Genomic DNA, 17,418 nt, shown 5'->3' on the forward strand with positions numbered 1-17,418 from the left:
GATGGTTCTCAATTATGTGAGCTATGTATGCAAACCTTGGCTCATGCACATTTAACAGAGATGTAACAGAGCTGTGTCTTCAGTCATTGTGTTAATTGTTACGATAAATCCTCCTCAAATACAGAAAAGCTTTCTCCTCCTTCAATAAGAAAGAGAGAAAACATGATCATACACTTCTTTCAGTTTGAAGCCGAGGCCTCAGGGCAACTCCTCACTTTGCTCTACAGCCCCTCCTGCTGGGAGTGCAGAGAACTCAAGTATTTGAATGTGACATTTTTATGGTGCATATTCAAATCAAAGGATAAATGAGTAGGATATCGTGGCCTCTGTATCAAACTTCCTGCACCAGATATCAAATCGTATCTCCACATCTAAACTGCTAATAGCTGTTTGAAGAATTCTGAATGTGTAGGAGCTACAACAGCCTGTATTAAAATGATTTAATTAGCTATTACCCATGTGAATGATGCTTCCACTGCACAGTTATTATTAAGAGGCAAACATGGCTTCTCTGTAGAGGTCAAGTGTACTTTAACAAGAGTGGATAATGGCGTTGTGACCCCCCCCCCCCCCCCCCACCCATTATGAATCAATACCAAACAGCATGTACGACAAACAGGGACATGTTTTCAAGATTTATTGATGATTGTTTTTTAAAGGATTCTTGTTCAGTTTGAAAGAAAAAGAGTAAATTATTTCCTTATGAGCGTTTATGTGGCAAATTAAATTAATTACATGGACTTTACTGTATAACATGGCCAGCATGTAGACTTTGCATTTAAATTAGCATAGTTAAACTACACTTGAAATAAGACATGAAGACATTTCTGTGACTGCATCTTACCTTGGGAAGATGGCCTTAATCTTAACACCCCCTCTCCTCCCCACTTTCATCTATCAATCAGAACATTGTCGTGTTGTTACAACAGTGACTCAATGTCATCCTCAGTTAACCTCGGTTTATTCTATGAAAAAAGCACTTGTAAAAAACGTCTACTGGTTTGTATCTGGGTTGGGATCCTGCTGGGATCTTTCTGAGTGCTCCTCTTGTCTGGACGTCTGTTCTTCTGTCAGTTTGGGTTCTGTAAATCCTGGGGGATCGAGGATATTGGAAAAGACATTGGAAAAAGGTTGTTCAGCTGAAAGGGAAACGATATCTGTATCTATCGATCTCCTCATGGGATCTATCTGACATGAATGGTGTTTAAGAAATCAAATCAATTCTAAAAATACATGTGTTAACCATTTCTTTGATCATTTAAAGTTAGAAATCTTAAACTCAGGTATTTTCTTTGTTCACTAATGAATATGATGTGTTAAATACCATTGGAGCCGCTGTCCTTCCATTTGAGCTTGTTGTCTTCGGTGTGTCGTGTCCATGTGGAGCGGAAGCTCACCAGCTCAGCTGTGATGTGAGCGAGACTCCACTGCAGACCTCTGGAGCTCTCCTTCCACAGACTACTATGGAGACATATAACACGGAGCTTTAATCCTTTTCTTTCTTTCTTACTTTTCTTGGTTGTGTGTCGACAAGGAGGTTTGGATAATTGTTTCTTCATAACATTCTTGTTTTTAATTGAAACGTCTTTTTAAAGGTATTAGTTTAATTTGTTTACCTCTGTGTCAAGATGATAATATTGATATCAATCCTTATATCTCTTTCCTAAATATGCTTGAATCTAGAGTCAAATTTGAATGAACCATAATGCAAGATATGTACAGCATCTTCAGACATTGATCACAGTTTGGCATTTAGAGACTTCAGATGATGGAGAAAATTGGCAATGTTTATATCATCCTTACATCAGCCAAATACCAGGAGTGGGGATCGAACCCACGAGGGCAACTGCCCATTGGATCTTAAGTCCAACGCCTTAACCTCTCGGCCATCCTGGTACATAGTCCCAAGGTTTGTCCTACAAAATCATTCCACACCTCATTCATTATCAAACCCAAACACTTCAGTGCCCCTCACACACATAGCCGTGTTTTGTCTGTCTGTGTCTTGTCTGTGTGTATACCTGTGTCTGTTACAAGGGTCTGGAGGACCTGGATTCTCCTCCACCAGAGGAATAACAATCTTCTCAGCCATGTCCGTCAGCAGAGAGAAAGTAGGATACACGATGAAGTCTATGAAACCTGTAAGAATAAATGTCAAAATAAGATGTTTCTGGGACATAGAAATATGATTTTTGCAATGTGGTGAGGGGCAGTGAGACAAACGAATAAGGTTCAATGATTTCAATGATTTTCACAACTGCTGAAAAAAGAATAAAGCCTACACTGATTAGGATGTTGCATTTGAAAAGAAGTAGAAAAGGGCAATAGACATAATTTCATATTTTCACAGGAACAATCGGTTTATAAAGGACATCATTGACGTTAAAATAGGTTTTGTTAGGTGTTTGTGAGACGTACCGATCTGGGACTCGGCTACCAGAGTGCTTTTTCGATCACACAGAGGAGAGAAGGGCAGGCCCAGCTCCGCCTCTCTATCACCCTCACAAAGATAGAAAGAGAGAGAGAAAACATCTTAAAGAGCGTCCCACACATTGCCTGAAAATAACTTCTTGAAGGTTATTTGATTCTAACTCCCGTAACCTGAGAAACAAACAAAACCATGTTGGTGTGTGTGTTGTTTTTCAGATGAAAGAAGATTTTAATAGGGAAGTTTCTCAACTCTTGTTTTCAAGGAGAACAGGGCTCAACAACTCCTCTATTCTATTTATTTTTCAAGTCCCATTTTTTAAGAGGTTCCTTAACATACCAATATTTAAACAAAGTCTCTATATACCAGAGTTACATATTCCAGTATCAAAACAAATAAACTAGCTATATAATAGTTTAATTCTCAGTCCTTTTTAATCTTTGAATATAGCAATATATGATTTTAGCTCAAAAAGAGAGATTACTTCGTCATTTTTTATCACCATTGTCCAGGATAACTTAACTAACCTCAGTTTTCAAGTTGAACCAAAGTAACCTCACCACAAATGCTACACTTTTTACTGTTTTTTTTATTTCAGCTTGAACTTTTTTGTTCCCAAAGGTCAAGAAGGAAGTTTTCATTTGGTTCCTACAACATCAACCAGTTTGGTTTATATCTGATTCATCGAGTGGATGTTCTCCAGACTTCAATTCTGGATGAAAGCTGAGGTCCCAAGGTCTGCCTTCAGCAAACAGAGTGGGCGCTCAATAACCTTTTCATGGAGACGTTCTTCTCTCTGACCGTCTCCACGTCATACACCTTCCAGATGAGTCATTTACAAAAGCCACTATCTCACATCTGGCCTTTTGACGCAGCATTGAGGTAATTTCTGATCAAACCAGTCAGAAGAAGATTAGACATGAGGGAATGATGATGTCTAGACATGAAGAGATTTTCTTTACAATCCTTCAGAGAAAATGTCAAGCCTAAGATGTGTCATTCATAATCTCAGAAAGACAGTAACACAAAAGATAAAGTTACTCTACACAACATCTGTAATTATTTATTCATATTTTGGTCACATTTTCTCTTTAATTTGCTTTCCAACAGGATGATCTACATTTTTATACGGAAGTGCTGAAATACAGATTCTAGTTGATCCCTCAGTTAGCTGTTTGAGAGAAAGTTAATGTGGAACATAATAAATGTATTGTTCTAATATCTAAATCATTTTTAACAAAAATGCATAATAGCTTTTACCATAGATCTAGAGCAGAGCAGCTTGATGGTGGCTGCACTATAAAGCATGAATCCCACCTTCACCATGTTACTGGATGGGTCACGGAGACTAAAAAGTCCAAAAACACGTCCAAGAACTTTTTCCTCAAAGATGGTTTCTGTCATTTCAGTTGTCATCCCATTTTACCATTAACTTTTGTTTGAATTAATTATTTCATGCTATGAATATGGGGTGTATGTCATGATTGACAGCTGATGCTGTCTAAAGATTGGTCGATCAAGTGTTTTGTTTTGGCACGACCTTGTGATAAGAAGAGACAAGAGGAGAGGAGAGAAGAGAATAGAAGAGAAGAGAAGAGAAGAGAAGAGAAGAGAAGAGAAGAGAAGAGAAGAGAAGAGAAGAGAAGAGGAGAGGAGAGAAAAGAAGAGAAGAGAAGAGAAGAGGAGAGGAGAGAAAAGAAGAGGAGAGGAGAGGAGAGGAGAGAAAAGAAGAGCCATAACAGCTGTGTCTCATACAGAGGCTGTATCATTAGGAGGCACCGTTTGAAGACCTAATGCGTCACAGGGGCTCCACCGTCCCATTTCAAAGTTTCTCCAGACATTTTTCAAAGAGTTCCTGGTGACAAGACGTCCAATGCTTGAGTATCACACTTCAACTCAGCCAAACAGCTGACGATACACTCCGTAAATAAACCAAGGGGCATTCAAATGTTTTGGTCGTGTCCAACTGCAGCTCTGTTGCTTGGCGACAGCAGTAAAGATGGGAAAAACAGAAATCTTCTGCAGACCAGAGCGTTTGATTTTTAGTTTGGCCTTCAAGATCTATATGGGCACCAACAAAGACCACTTCCTGCATGAGCTGCCCAGACCTGCATCTGTATTGGGACACGACGTTTGAATTGAGGTGTATGAGCCGTCCTACCTGTTGGAAAAACTCCTCCATCAGAGACTTGGTCCAGCGAGAGTGCAGCGCCCAGGGCTTGGACGGATGGCTTATGTCGGCCGTGTGCAGTAGCAGAGACAGGGCTTTGGGCTTGTCAATCCTGCTGGAGAGAGAAAAAAAAAACTCTTGTGGTTGTTGTTGTTGTGCTGTCGTTGTATCTGTTGTTGTCACCCCGAGACATGACTGGAAACCCCCCGTTGACACCAGCCAGCGTGACACTCATTACCCCCGTCTGCCTCGCCGTGCCGGATGTTTTTTAATCAGCGGCGGTAAAACATTCATTGTGTGACCTGTTGATTATGCAACACAGCGTGAACAAGAGCACAGTCCATTAGCCGTTACCGCTCTTGTTGTTGGAGGCAGGATTTCATGGCTTTGACCTGGAGGAGGTGGGAGGACATGTCTGTGGACAACACCATCTCTATGACCAGGGTGCGCAGCTCCCTGTAAACAGACACACACAGATTACTAGCCGACCTTGTACGATGAGAAAGAAACGTAGAGAGGTAAACAGGTTGGGGGGGTGCAGAGGGGTCGTGACCTTTGTAGATTTCCTGATGGATTTTCTTGTTCCCCTGGTAACGCTTGATTGCTAGAAAAGCCCATGACAGTATGCTGCCGGTGTTTATCTTTGGGCGATATCTACAGATCTGTTCCATAAATAAGTCTCACATTGTGTATATGATATTTGAAGCATCCGTCTCCGTTGTAAACTGTACAGTATAAACAATATGGATACTTTGACATCGCTAAGCTGTACTATAAAAGTCACAACAATGTATAGAAACTGGGCTAATCTATAGTTTAATGTCTAGATTAACAACCTGTGAACAATGTTGATTTACTTCAATACTATAATTGTTGATGTTTAGTTTAATTTATAACCATTTAAGCTCACTGACCACAACTCTGTTTGTCAATAAACGTACATGTGACTCATCCACTACACCTCTGCTGACTGATGAATGAGTCACTAAATACAAATAATGAAAAGATCCGTTATCGATTCATAAAGGAGACGTTTCATCTCCGGGGGTCCAAGATCAGGGTCGGCCGGAGGAGAAGACCTGGAAGGTCTCACCAGGGCAATTCATGATGGACAGACAATTAGTCTTCTGCCACTTTTTCCACAATCAATATGACACAGCTTCTCTTATGTCCATGCAGCAATGGTAAATCTGCAGTTGATGTGTTATCAACACATGCCCCGGACAGACCTAAACCTACATGTTCCTAAGTGCCTCAATATTTGCTGACTTATCTGCACTATTTGCGACTGTCGTACAATTTAAGAAAGAGGTTATTTTATTAAAACAGTTTGGCACTATTGTTTCTAGCAACGTAGGAATAAATAGTGTAGTGTATTTGTGTAGGACGATTTTTAACTGCGGATTAATAAACATTTGGTTCACCAGTGGGTAATAACACTTTCCTCTGTGTGTGTGTGTTGGGGGGGAGGGAACGGACTAAAACCAAAAAAGTAAGCGCACATGTGCCCACTGATGAGCTTTTAATGGGTTTTGGAAAAATACATTTTGGTCTATGGCACAGAAAAAAACGAGTGACTCATCAGACTTTAGCTGCACAGTTGATACTTATCAGCAGGAAATAAAACCCATAGCTTCATGATATCAGGAGTCGATATCTATGTGTGTGAGCAGTTTGGTGCAACTCGATTGAATGTAAGGGGACTGTTGCCTTGGTGCAGGTATATTTGCTCTATTGAGGGTCTTATCTGGAGTTAACATCTGGTCGTCTTACATCCACTCCTCTCGCGTCAAGTTGACGAAGATGTTCATCTGGTCGTCCTGCAGCAGCCGAAACGCTGCACTCAGGTGATGACTCTCCTGGACCGACCGGTCGTTGTACATCAACGCGAACTCTGACCTGGAAAACAGAGAGAGAGAGAGGAAGGAGAGAAAGAGAGAGATACATGGGTCGGCTGGAAATTAAAGGGCCACTGTTCATCACGGTAGTCGCAGGGTGGAGGTGGTGAGAATGAGATAAAGAGACGGCCTCAGGGAGCGATTAAAGCCATGTGACTGCAGGTCTATAATGATGAATTTAAACGTGTTGAAGACGGAGTGGGATGTGTTAAAACACAATGTGGGTGTTAATGACTCACTATGGCAAGTTTCTGAACTAATAGCTCAGTCAGGAAGTCCTTTGTCCAGTCATTTGCACGTAATCTACTTTATTACACTGTTAAAATCTGTAACTAATGTTAAAAGTCTTATTTTGAAGCTGCTGCTAAAATCAAACAACGTGTAAAGCTCCAGTGAAAATGGTGTCAAATATAAAACATTCAGCTCAGTGTTAAAATGTCTTTTTGGAGAAGGTTTGCTGTGTGAGGTGATGTGGTCAGCTTGAATTCATGTGGGTTGAATAAAGAAAAGATTCATAGTGGATAGAGACATAGTTAGAACGTGTTTTTATGGCCCAATCATTTCCTACTAATGTCCCAGGAAGGAAGGTTCCTGGTGAGGTCAAAGTCATTGGGTCGTAATTATAGTGAAATGGAGAGAATACTATGAAACAGAGTATATATAATGCAATACTTTTCTTTAAAGAAATTGCCAAGTCGGCTTGTTAGCATTTATTGTTCACCTCAGCTGCTGTGGACGTTCACGTAATTACATTTTCATTGTGATAAACATTCATATGATTTCTCCTCAGTTATTAGTTTCTTGCTAAGAAATTAGTTCCCATAAAGATACATGCTGCAGTACAAAAATACACAAAGAAACCATTATATTACATTTTAACCTTTGTACCTTGACTGTTTTTTTATATTAATCTATATTTAATAGTAAAAATAATATTAGTTATAGTCGTAGTATTATTATAATTATTGAAACACAGAATCTTCTAACGCCATCTACCTGACTTGTGCTGCAGAATCCTCAGAATCATTCTGAGCTTGGTAACCAACATGACTTCAAGCTGTCCAGCCAACATTCCTCATGAGGTAACAGGCTCCACTGTCAGATCAACCAATATCTCAAGCCTGCAAGAGGTGAGTGTTTGAAGATGTATTTGGGGGCGGAGTGTGACTTTTAGATCGATGAAGTTAAAGATACAATAAACGAGACATGATGTTGTTTTTCATGGACAAGCATCTTTGTGCTTTATTCCCAAAATAAAGCATAATGATGACGGCGAGTGCCAAGAGACTGGACTGCGTTCTCCCGCTCTCACATGTGGAAGATCAACATCTAAAAATACTGTGTTCCTTCCATGAGTGTTTGCTTTAGTGCTCTCTCTGCCTCTCTCGCTCTAAAACGACCCTGCCGTCTATATACTAGAAATCTCTTGCTATTCTACAGCTGCACAACAGGATGTCGTATGTGTGGACAGGGTATAAATATATGTTGCTGTTTCTGAAGACAGGGTTTATAAAATACACGTGCATCAGAAAACAGGGGCTTACTTTGTGTGGATGTGAAAGTTGTTTGTGGTTCCTGTGTGTTCGTAGTCGTGAATGGCCGCAGCGAATAGAGACGCCAACACTTCCAGCTCTGTCAGCCAGTGCTGGACAGACACAAGACAAGAACAAGTTAATGTACTGCATCAGATTGTACATAGGACAGAATCATATGAGTTTTCAGGTTTATGGATCAAGTAAGCACAGTATTAACGCACGGCTGCAACATGTCAAAGTCCGGAAGTTGTAAAAGATGTTTAGTGAAGGAACAAGCGACTGATCCTCTGCTTTTCTTCGAGAACAGAGTGAACGTCTCAGTAGGGCATCCCTCCATCAATCCTACACTTGATAGCTCTTATCAGCAATTTAACTTACATTCGAACAAACATGACCTTCTTGGCAGATGTCATGAGATTGAAATTATAAAGCTTCATCGAATCCCAACAACGGGTACTGCCTGTCTGTATCTGTAAACTATGTATAAAAGTAGAGTGTGTGTAGTCTACTCCTCTGTACCACAGACCTAGAACAAAAAATAGAAGGATATGACTGACGCTAAAACGTATTAGAAACATTGGATAATGAAAAGCTTAATCTTAATGCCCAGTTTTGGGAAATTAGCTTAGATATTTGTAACCTTTAAGATTATAATTAGATTTACGTCTTCGGTTAAAAAAAATGTGGGCTTGGGGGTTTTATTCTTTGATTTCATTTTGGTTTGTTGACCCTGAGGAGGGGAAAAAAACAAACAAACAGGGGCCTTATCCTTTAAAAGAATGTGACCAATGTGAAGTGTTCAGATGAGAGCAGCGTACCACGAGTCCAGAGCGCAGCAGCAGGCAGTGCAGGGTCTGAGTCACGTCAGCAGCGTGGACGTGGCTGTGGTACGGGTTGTTGTATCTGCAGTATCCTCTCTCCAGCGCAGACAGGAACTCCGTCAGGCACGAGATGGGAATCTGCAAAAATGCATGACATCATCACCACTCCGGTTGTGTCGAGTCATGGTCTGGCAACAACAACACAAACTGATGCCTGATTATATCTACAAATTACCACACGAACGCACAGCGATGATTACTGGCAGTCTTGCATATCTGTGATAACGTGCATGGAATGTTTCAGGAAATCAAAAATTTAAAAGACCTTAAATCGGCTGTTGAGCTCATATCTGGTGATCAGCTCGAAGAAAAGAGTTCGTAGTGCGTGATCGGAGCTCGCCGAGTTCAGAGCGAACACGTCAAAGCTCCAGCGGTCAACATCCTGGGAAAAGAGGGAGGAAGGCGTCTGAGTTGTTAATGCATACTTGTGCTGTGTATACCACGTCTTTAGTGACGTCCGATTTTTCGCGTAAACACACGACTCACTGGGAGATTTATGTTCGGGGGGCGGGGCTTACCCTGAGGCAGTTTACGACCGCAGCAGGTTGGTCGGGCATGGCGGCCGTGTAGGCCCTCTTGAACATCCTGGAATAATGCAATGTTTATGTTGAGTTCACTTAAAGTTCAGGTGTGGACACTGTGCAGTGAACTGGACTCAGGGGCTGTTTATATAAATCCTCCAAAGTCCCCGTCCCCTTTGGCAGGATGTTTTCACGAGAGAAGGAGGTTAATGGTTAACCGTGCACGGCAGCTGCCTGTAGCTGCAACAACACTACGTGAGCTTAAATTACAGTTACACCCTATCAGTCCTTTACACTGGGAGTTTCATGGTACAGTATAATGAAAGATTTCTTATATTATTGCATTGAGGTGTCATAAAAAACGGATAGAGCTGTACGACTGCTTCTGTCTCTTTTCTACAGAAGCTTCTTTGTTCATACAAAGTATTAAACATCCTGACAGAGTTGAACTGGATCCTATATCAAAAGTAAATGTGCTGTTGCCGTGTACCTCTCCACAAATATCCCGGCCTGCACCGCGTGGACAATGCTGCGGAACTTGGGCTTCTCATCCGAGCGGCGCACGGGCCGTCGGACCCTCTGCGTGAAGGTGGAGGCCAGCCAGTCGGTGACCTCTGGAGGCACGCCGTCCGACTGCAGCTGCTGAAGATCGTCCTCGGTCTCCAGACACTGCCTGAGAGGGACGGCAGAGGCAAGGACACATAAACACTGGTGGTTGGACACACGTGGTATGAAGACAGTTAGTAATAAATAATCAGCGTCTAAGTTTTTAAACCTCTCCAATCAGAAAAAAAACCACAAATACACCGGGGGCCAGTTCTGCGTATCTATGTTATAAGTTATGGTACAGAACAAAACATAGAGAGAACTTAGAAGCTTTAAAGGTCCCATATTGTAGAAAGTTAGATTTTAGTAAGACAGTAAAGCAGGTCCAGAGGCTACAGAACAAATTTGAATACTTACTCTATGGTTTCTTGCATGATCAGCCCTTTACTCTCTTATTGTTAGTCTCTCTCTCTCTCTCTCTCTCTCTCTCTCTCTCTCTCTCTCTCTCTCTCTCTCTCTCTCTCTCTCTCTCTCTTTCTCTCTCTCTGTCTTTCTCTGTGTGCGCGCTTTCACACAAAGTTAAGGGATTATGTCAATTGCCTGGAGTCTGAGCTCTGAAGAAGGATGAGCTGTTGATGTCCCCGTACCTGTTGCCCAGACAAAGTGTATTTCCATAATCTCCTCCTATATGCTCGTGTCACCTTGCTCCTGGTGCTCGTTCCGTCCACGTACCCAATCAATCCCGTACCAAACTCCAGACTGTCCGGCGACAACAGGAAGGCGAGCTGCTCCTCCCGATTCTCCTGGAAATCCACGCGTCATGTTCCACTCTGTCTGTAGCAGCTGCCCACTCACACACCTCCCTAATCCCTCTGTTGGGTCAAATTCGGCAGCCTCGCACACGCCACCGACAGGCCTCAGAGAACGCTGGCCATGTCCCAGAGTTGCGTCAAATTCTGTTTCCCAGTGGACATTGGTTTCCCCAGTTGTGTTTGCGTTGCAACCACCATCAGTGGTTTGGGTTGGGATAAGGCCCGGGCTCAGGTTAGAGGAAACACACGTCAACAGGGCAACGTTGACGTACCGACAACCTGAGGCTCCAGCAGCTGAGGGGAGCGACCTGGGAGCAGTGGACTCCACGCCTCCTGCCACCGGATAGTGAAGCTGAAAAACTGTGGACAGTCGCCGTGACAGATCGTAAAGCAGCTCGGACCGGAACCAGGCTTCACATCAAGTACAGCTGGTGGGTTTGAGATTGAATTTGAGCCTCTGTTCGGCACATGTAAGTGCTGACGGCATTTACTAAGCTACAGTAGTAGGCTGCAATCTGATAGGCCTGGTCACGCGCTATTTAGAAAGTAACCAATCATATGAGAAACTCAGATCCTCTGTTTTATTGCCAAAGTTCCTGGAGAGAGATGTGCAACTGAGATCTTTTTAGGTTATATCACCAACAATCTTCTAAACTTAAAAGTCAGGAAAGTTCAAAATATGGGACCTTTAAAAGAATTGTTATTAATTATTATAAATATGTTTACTGACTCTCTGACTAAAAGTTGGAAGGTATACAGGTGAACATCAATCCCAACGCAAGTGTCTAGTTTCCAGACGGACGCAGTTGTCAGTTTACCGTCTGGTGCCCATTTTGCATAAAGAGCAAACTGACCCGTCTGATCAACCGTGGACGAGTTAGTCATAAAATGAAGAGTTGTCAGGTGCGTTTTGGTGCATTGCTTACGTGAGGAGCATCCGTGAGCAATTGTGCAGTGGTCTGATTTAGGGACGCACATGTGGGGACAATGTGAGTGGGGGGGGGGGGGGGGGGGGGGGGTCGGGGGTCTACTTGTTCACAAAGGAAGAGTGCGGAAGAAAGTGTTCTCTCTCATTAGCAGAGAAATTAGCCATTGTGTAAGCAGTATGTATAAACATGTTTATTGACTCTCCGACTGGGAGATGGCATTCTGATCTGGTTTATTGAATTTACTTCATGATTATATAAGTACAATCATTCTTAACGATGCCTCTGACAAAGTGACCTTTATTTAATCGTTTAACAAGCGTAGGTGTTTTTGTACACTCTCCTAATTAAGATGCATTCAGATGCCTAAACTGGAGCCCCCTCATAAAAGCATGAAAAACTATCATGAACACCTGCAGATGCTTGCATGTAAATTGATCTAAAATGTCAACAAAACCAGCTTTATGTATCAAACGCATTATAATCTTATTCTCAATGAGACGATGCGTAGATAAAGATACAATGAAAGATAATGTGATTAAAGAAAAACCTTGTTCCATCCAGGTAAACTGCCTCTAGCAACGATGCTGTGAAATCCAGATTCCTTCTGATTTCCTCAAAGTCGACATCTTTCTCCTCCAGCTGCTTCAACATGCTCCGCAGCCTGAAAGGAAACAAAACCATTCATTCGGACGGGATCAAAACAACAGACAATGTACTGGGAAGCTGTTTCATCTCTCGGTACGGGAATCGCTGAGAGGCAATAGTGTGAAGAGGGTTGGAGATTACAGCCGGGTCCAGCTACACAAGTTATGACTACAGAAGAAAGGTCCTTTTGAGCCAAACGTGGGCTTCGTGTGATAGAAGCAGTCTAACCACCACAGCCCTGTGTAAAGTGTCGGCACTTGTCACTGGGGAAAGTGAAATGAAGCCCAAGAAGTGCTTTAGCAACAGGTCGAAAGAATTTCCTCATGAAAGAGTTCATTTGGAAGCGATTTAAGTGTCAAGCTGTCTGAAGAACGCCAGTGGCAAACGGGCACCATTAGTGCCAAATTTTCCATGAGAGGAAAACTTCCCATGGTCAGAGACTTATGTAACCCGATGTTGTTAAAGTGGGCTTACGTACGTGCAGAGTTTTGTTTTTGCATTTTCTCCACCACATTCTGATCTCATTTTTGGTTCTGAAGATTTTACTCAAGAGAAATGCGTCAATCTCCTGCTGTAGTTTAAAAAGCAAATGCTTAGGGCACATGTCATCTGCAATGGAATCTCTAGAAACAGATTCTGTAACTGAACATACAAGGGAAAACCTTCTGAATTCTGTTTCCAGTTTGACCAAGCGTGTCGGCTTCGGTTGCCCACGGTTTAGCAGTCTGTGTGGAAAGCAGAGGTGGAGTGCAATGACTGAAATGCATCAGCTACTGTTTATTTTAGTTTTTTCTACATTACGATGCGGAAAGCTGTTAATAGATATTAGGCAAACGGTCGTCGGGACCTTTAAACACTTACAAGAAGTATCACTGTTTGTGTTTGGTGAGGGGAAACATTCAACTCATGCGATGAAATAAACTATTCACTGTATGTAAACAACATTTGGTAAAAAGAGAAGCTGGAGTCTTGGAACGGTTATCTTAGCTTACTTCACCGGGAAGCCCCCAAATATTGACCATTGTGCCCAGAGGCTCATTGCCGTCAGACAACACCGAGAATATCTCCGATGTTCCCGTCTGCAGTGCGTTGACCTCATCTCAGTATTTATTACAACAGCATATACAGTGTCCGATGATCACCCTCAGTTTATAAAACTTGAAGCTGTGACAGGATTTGACTCTCTCCCGGGCTGTTTGAAAGAGAGGTTCACTTGCTATGATAACACGTTTGTGCCACAGATAATTCCTCTGAAACGTCGCGGTGGGGCCGCCCGCCTGCACGATGACGCCACCAGTAAGATTGTGTTCCCAAACTGCACCAGGGCCACGCTGCTGGGGCCAGCTCCCGGAGATGAGGCGCTCGCAGCTTTGCAAAGTGTTTATCACGCTGGCAAGGAGCTTTGAAAAGCTGTTGAGTCATAAAAATAGCATGCGTCTAAATACCACGGCTCCCTTTCAATCTCAACTAATCTTTGGTGATAGCACAGTCTCTTTTGTTTTCTTTCAACTGTTCGCAGCAGAAGAGCCTCTGACAGGACGTTTACAGGAAATTTCTTGTCAAGTACACTTGAGAGACTTTGTTTATAGAGACAAATGACACATTTCCCTTTGGCGCAGACGTTGTTGAATCTCTACGCTGCGTAGTGTCATCCTGACAAAGTGTGGATCAGAGCAGGAGAGTAGAAGACTCAATTTGTCAGATTTAAAGCTGGTATTGCACAAACAAGACGGAAATTCATTGTTAGATCTACAACAAAATCTACTCCAAATTTCACCTGTGATTATGGACTAACATGCCATGAAACATGCCATGAAAAACAAAAAAACTAAACACCCAACAGGTGTCAGAGCTATGAACCCTGCACACACTCACACATCGACGTGTTGGCCAAAACAAAAGCACATGACCCATCACCTCTGCACCACGTTTCCCTCCCACTGCGAAAGAGCATGAGTAATAATGAGAGCTCTTGCAACCGCTTGGAGCAACAAGTGTGTGTTCCCATGCTGCTGCAGTCCAAAGAAAACCGTCATGAGTGCTCTGAATATTCAAGAGCAAGACTGAGGAGACTTTCTAAGGTGAGAATACGCTTCTGGTGTTTTGATTTGCAGAGTGTGAAGTTTATGCAGATGTGAAATATACCCAAACAAATCCACTGCATTATCACTCACTAGTTTTCATAGCGTGGTTCATTTTTGTGGTCACATGTTTCCGTTATTACAAAACAAGAACACTACATCAGTACATGACATCAGCCTGACTGCAACAGTATCATTGTAAAGATGTTGGGTAAAGACTTTTATCAGTCACACAGAGGCTGAACATGTACATAACTAATTATGTTATACTACGTAGTAATCGTTCCCCCCTGTCTTACCTAGAGATGGGGATCTGCAGCCGTTTCTTACGGATTCGCACCAGTTCAGCCATTCCACACTCAAGCTTCGCCCTAATGGACCCCAGAGTTCATAAATAATAATTAAAAAAAATAGGTGGATGAAAAAGAAAGTTTTTTGCAGAGAAGAAGTGAGCAGAAAAGTTCTCCAAACCACCAAGGCAAACTTTGTTCGTCCTAAGACAGACTTCTGTTTCAACAGCTCTCCCACCCACTTCTGGGGACTGAGTGCAGTTCACTCTGATTGGTTAGGCAGGCCCAAACACTGTGTATGTGTGTGTGTGTGTGTGTGAGAGAGAGAGTGAGAGAGAGAGAACGCCTCGTGTGTGTGTATCTTTGTCAGTGAGTGAGTGTTTGTGTATATGCACACACCCGTTGTGTGAAGTGAGTTACTTGACCTGACTCGCTGATGAAGTGTTGACTGCGAGGCTTTCAAGCTGCTTTTGTGTGAGTGTGTGTCTGTGTGTGTGTGTGTGTGTGTGTGTGTGTCTGTGTTTGTGTGTGTGTGTGTGTGTTTGTGTCTGTGTTTGTGTGTGTGTGTGTGTGTGTGTGTGTGTGTGTGTGTGTGTGTGCTTGTGTGTGTGCTCAAATCCCAAATGAGAATTTTCCACCGCAGCCACAAATCAGGGAAGTGCACAGAGGGAGTCTTTGAGAGAAACCCACCAGAGTCACCCCTTAACCAAGATACATAAACAAGGCTTGTCCTCCACAGCCACCCACAACAGGCCGATAGTTTCACTGCGGCGTGTGCACAACAAATATAATGCAGGGTGGGAGGGCAGCCTCACATTTGAAGTAATATTTCAACGACTGCTTTTAACATGAAACGGTGCCTTTTCGGTTCCCTGTTTGAGTCAAAGACGCAATTTAACAAACTGCTAAAACCTCAGTGACACACTCAGCGGCGACGGCTTCAATCAAAAGCTCCGAGGCTCAAATCAAAGTTAAAGGTTCAGTGTATAAGTTTTAGGTGAATTGGATCTTTTGTCAGAAATTGGGTATAAAATAATTCTAATGATGTTTTCACTTGTGTGTTTCCTCTAAGTTGCACGAATTATTGTTTTCTTTGCCCTACCCTTTTATTTTAAATTACTTTCGGGAGATGGTCTTCTCGGAGGCCGCCATGTTTTTTACAATAATATAAAGTGGACGGACTAAACACCTTTTGAGTTTTTAAGACAACTGAAGGCTTCCACAGGTTTTCTTTCATGCTTGGAAGGGGAGGTTGTGGTGAGGGGAAATCAGCTGCAACATGCAACCTCACCACTAGATGTCACTAAATTCCACACACTGAACCTTTAAAATTAAATCAGTAGTTTACATGACATGTCTCATCAGTAAATGTAAGACTTTTGTGATCAGTAAAGAGTTTGGCACCTAAAACTTAAAATGTCTAAGTCGTCCCTAAACACTTTTACAGTTGCAGATCCTAAATCTGTCAGCACTGAGAGAGCTGTGCTCCAGCGTGGCTTGGGAAAACCCCTGCCTGCTGTCACCCTCCCTGTATGTCCTGCTTTGGCTGCTGGGTCAGACTGACTCTCATGCTCCCATGCTCTTTGACATGACACAACGTATTATCCCAAAAAATGAAGAGAAGTAACATTGGGACTTATGAATCACCATCTCATGTGTCACTGTATGGGATCATCCTCCCCCCTAGCACTGTCATGTCAATTAGAAATAATAATGGCAGTGATACATCCACTTTCCTTCGAAGTCACTTAAATAACGAATGTCCATCCCTTGTCTCTGGTTATACTCTAGATATGCTTTATGTCTTTCCCTGCGTTGGTCCGTCATCTTCTCAGTCTGTGATGATGACGAACTTCCACCCTCTGATCTGTCCACTGACGGACCTCAGACGATTATTAGTCACAGACTTGACAACTTCCGAGAGAGAAATCTGGCTTTGTGGCTTCATAAATCCCAGTGAAACGTTACGTGCCCCTGCCTGGGAATCAGTGGTTCAACTGAGGGTGATGAGGGCCACAGGGAGTGGTCACTTTGTGTTTTTATTTCATTTACATCAGTGGAATTGAGTTTATTTTGCCCAAACCAAAGAGTTTCTCACTGGATTCAGAACTCAGAGGCTCATCAAAAATAATAAAGCTTATCTGGATGAGCTTCACACCAAGAAAAGTCTTACTCATCCATATTATTATTCACTCAGCTGTATCTCCTGTTCTATGAAGCCAGGCAGATGATTTCAGCAGATTTTGTCAAAGTTTTATCTGTCTCCAGTCGAAAACAACGGCGGTGATGATATTTTTGGTGAAACTTTCAGAACTGAAAACATTTTAAATGTCAGTGGCAATCTCTTTTTACAGATAAGAATAATGTATAGACCTCGCCATGATCATTACCTCGGCCAAGGACCTTATGTTGTCCCCCGTCTGTTTGTGTGTTTGTTTATTTGCAGGGTTACGAAAGAAATTTCATTCCCAATTTCTCAGAGATTAGTTTATGGATATTTCAAACTTCAAAACTGTCTTTACGAAAACGTTCTGTGTGCCCTGTCGATTGTTCACAGCATCAAGGATGCAGGCTCTTATAAGACATAGCAGAATGTTATTTTAGCCAGAGTTGCCTCAGGGGATGGCAATGCCACCCCATTTCCATTTTGGTCAAGTCTGAAAATATCTCATCCACAACTGG

At 42.4% G+C, this 17,418-nt stretch overlaps 1 protein-coding gene and 1 non-coding gene across 4 annotated transcripts; both read right to left on the reverse strand.

The window, feature by feature from the left end:
* Window positions 1-623: 623 nt before the first annotated feature.
* Window positions 624-14,959, reverse strand: LOC133968885 (dual specificity calcium/calmodulin-dependent 3',5'-cyclic nucleotide phosphodiesterase 1B-like). Of its 3 annotated transcripts, none has more exons than XM_062405146.1 (14): window positions 14,746-14,959; window positions 12,268-12,381; window positions 9,924-10,106; window positions 9,431-9,497; window positions 9,178-9,294; window positions 8,850-8,990; window positions 8,041-8,141; window positions 6,372-6,497; window positions 4,953-5,054; window positions 4,590-4,713; window positions 2,419-2,500; window positions 2,022-2,139; window positions 1,325-1,458; window positions 624-1,091 (listed from the first exon to the last, which is right to left on the reverse strand). In XM_062405146.1, the coding sequence occupies exons 1-14, from the start codon at window positions 14,796-14,798 to the stop codon at window positions 994-996; spliced, it is 1,560 nt and encodes a 519-aa protein (XP_062261130.1). In that variant the 5' UTR covers window positions 14,799-14,959; the 3' UTR covers window positions 624-993. The 3 variants fall into 3 exon arrangements, with proteins under 3 accessions (XP_062261130.1, XP_062261121.1, XP_062261114.1); XM_062405137.1 differs by having other exon boundaries at window positions 1,325-1,461; window positions 4,590-4,710; window positions 14,746-14,956; XM_062405130.1 differs by having other exon boundaries at window positions 1,325-1,461; window positions 14,746-14,956.
* On the reverse strand, window positions 1,814-1,896 carry trnal-uaa (transfer RNA leucine (anticodon UAA)). Its single transcript has one exon. It is a non-coding gene; the product is annotated as a tRNA-Leu (tRNA).
* Window positions 14,960-17,418: the final 2,459 nt, after the last annotated feature.

The sequence above is a fragment of the Platichthys flesus genome, chromosome 2 (assembly GCF_949316205.1).
Source record: "Platichthys flesus chromosome 2, fPlaFle2.1, whole genome shotgun sequence".
Taxonomy (NCBI): domain Eukaryota; kingdom Metazoa; phylum Chordata; class Actinopteri; order Pleuronectiformes; family Pleuronectidae; genus Platichthys; species Platichthys flesus.

Bases quoted from the DNA above. Each gene is read 5' to 3' on its own strand.
- LOC133968885 (XM_062405130.1), bottom strand. From the start codon at position 14,798: ATGGCTGAACTGGTGCGAATCCGTAAGAAACGGCTGCAGATCCCCATC. The intron at 8,142-8,849 runs GTACGCTGCTCT...GTGTCTGTCCAG, and splicing joins TGCTGCGCTCTGGACTCGTG to CACTGGCTGACAGAGCTGGA. The intron at 4,714-4,952 runs GTAACGGCTAAT...TTCTCTCTCCAG, and splicing joins TGCCTCCAACAACAAGAGCG to CAGGATTGACAAGCCCAAAG.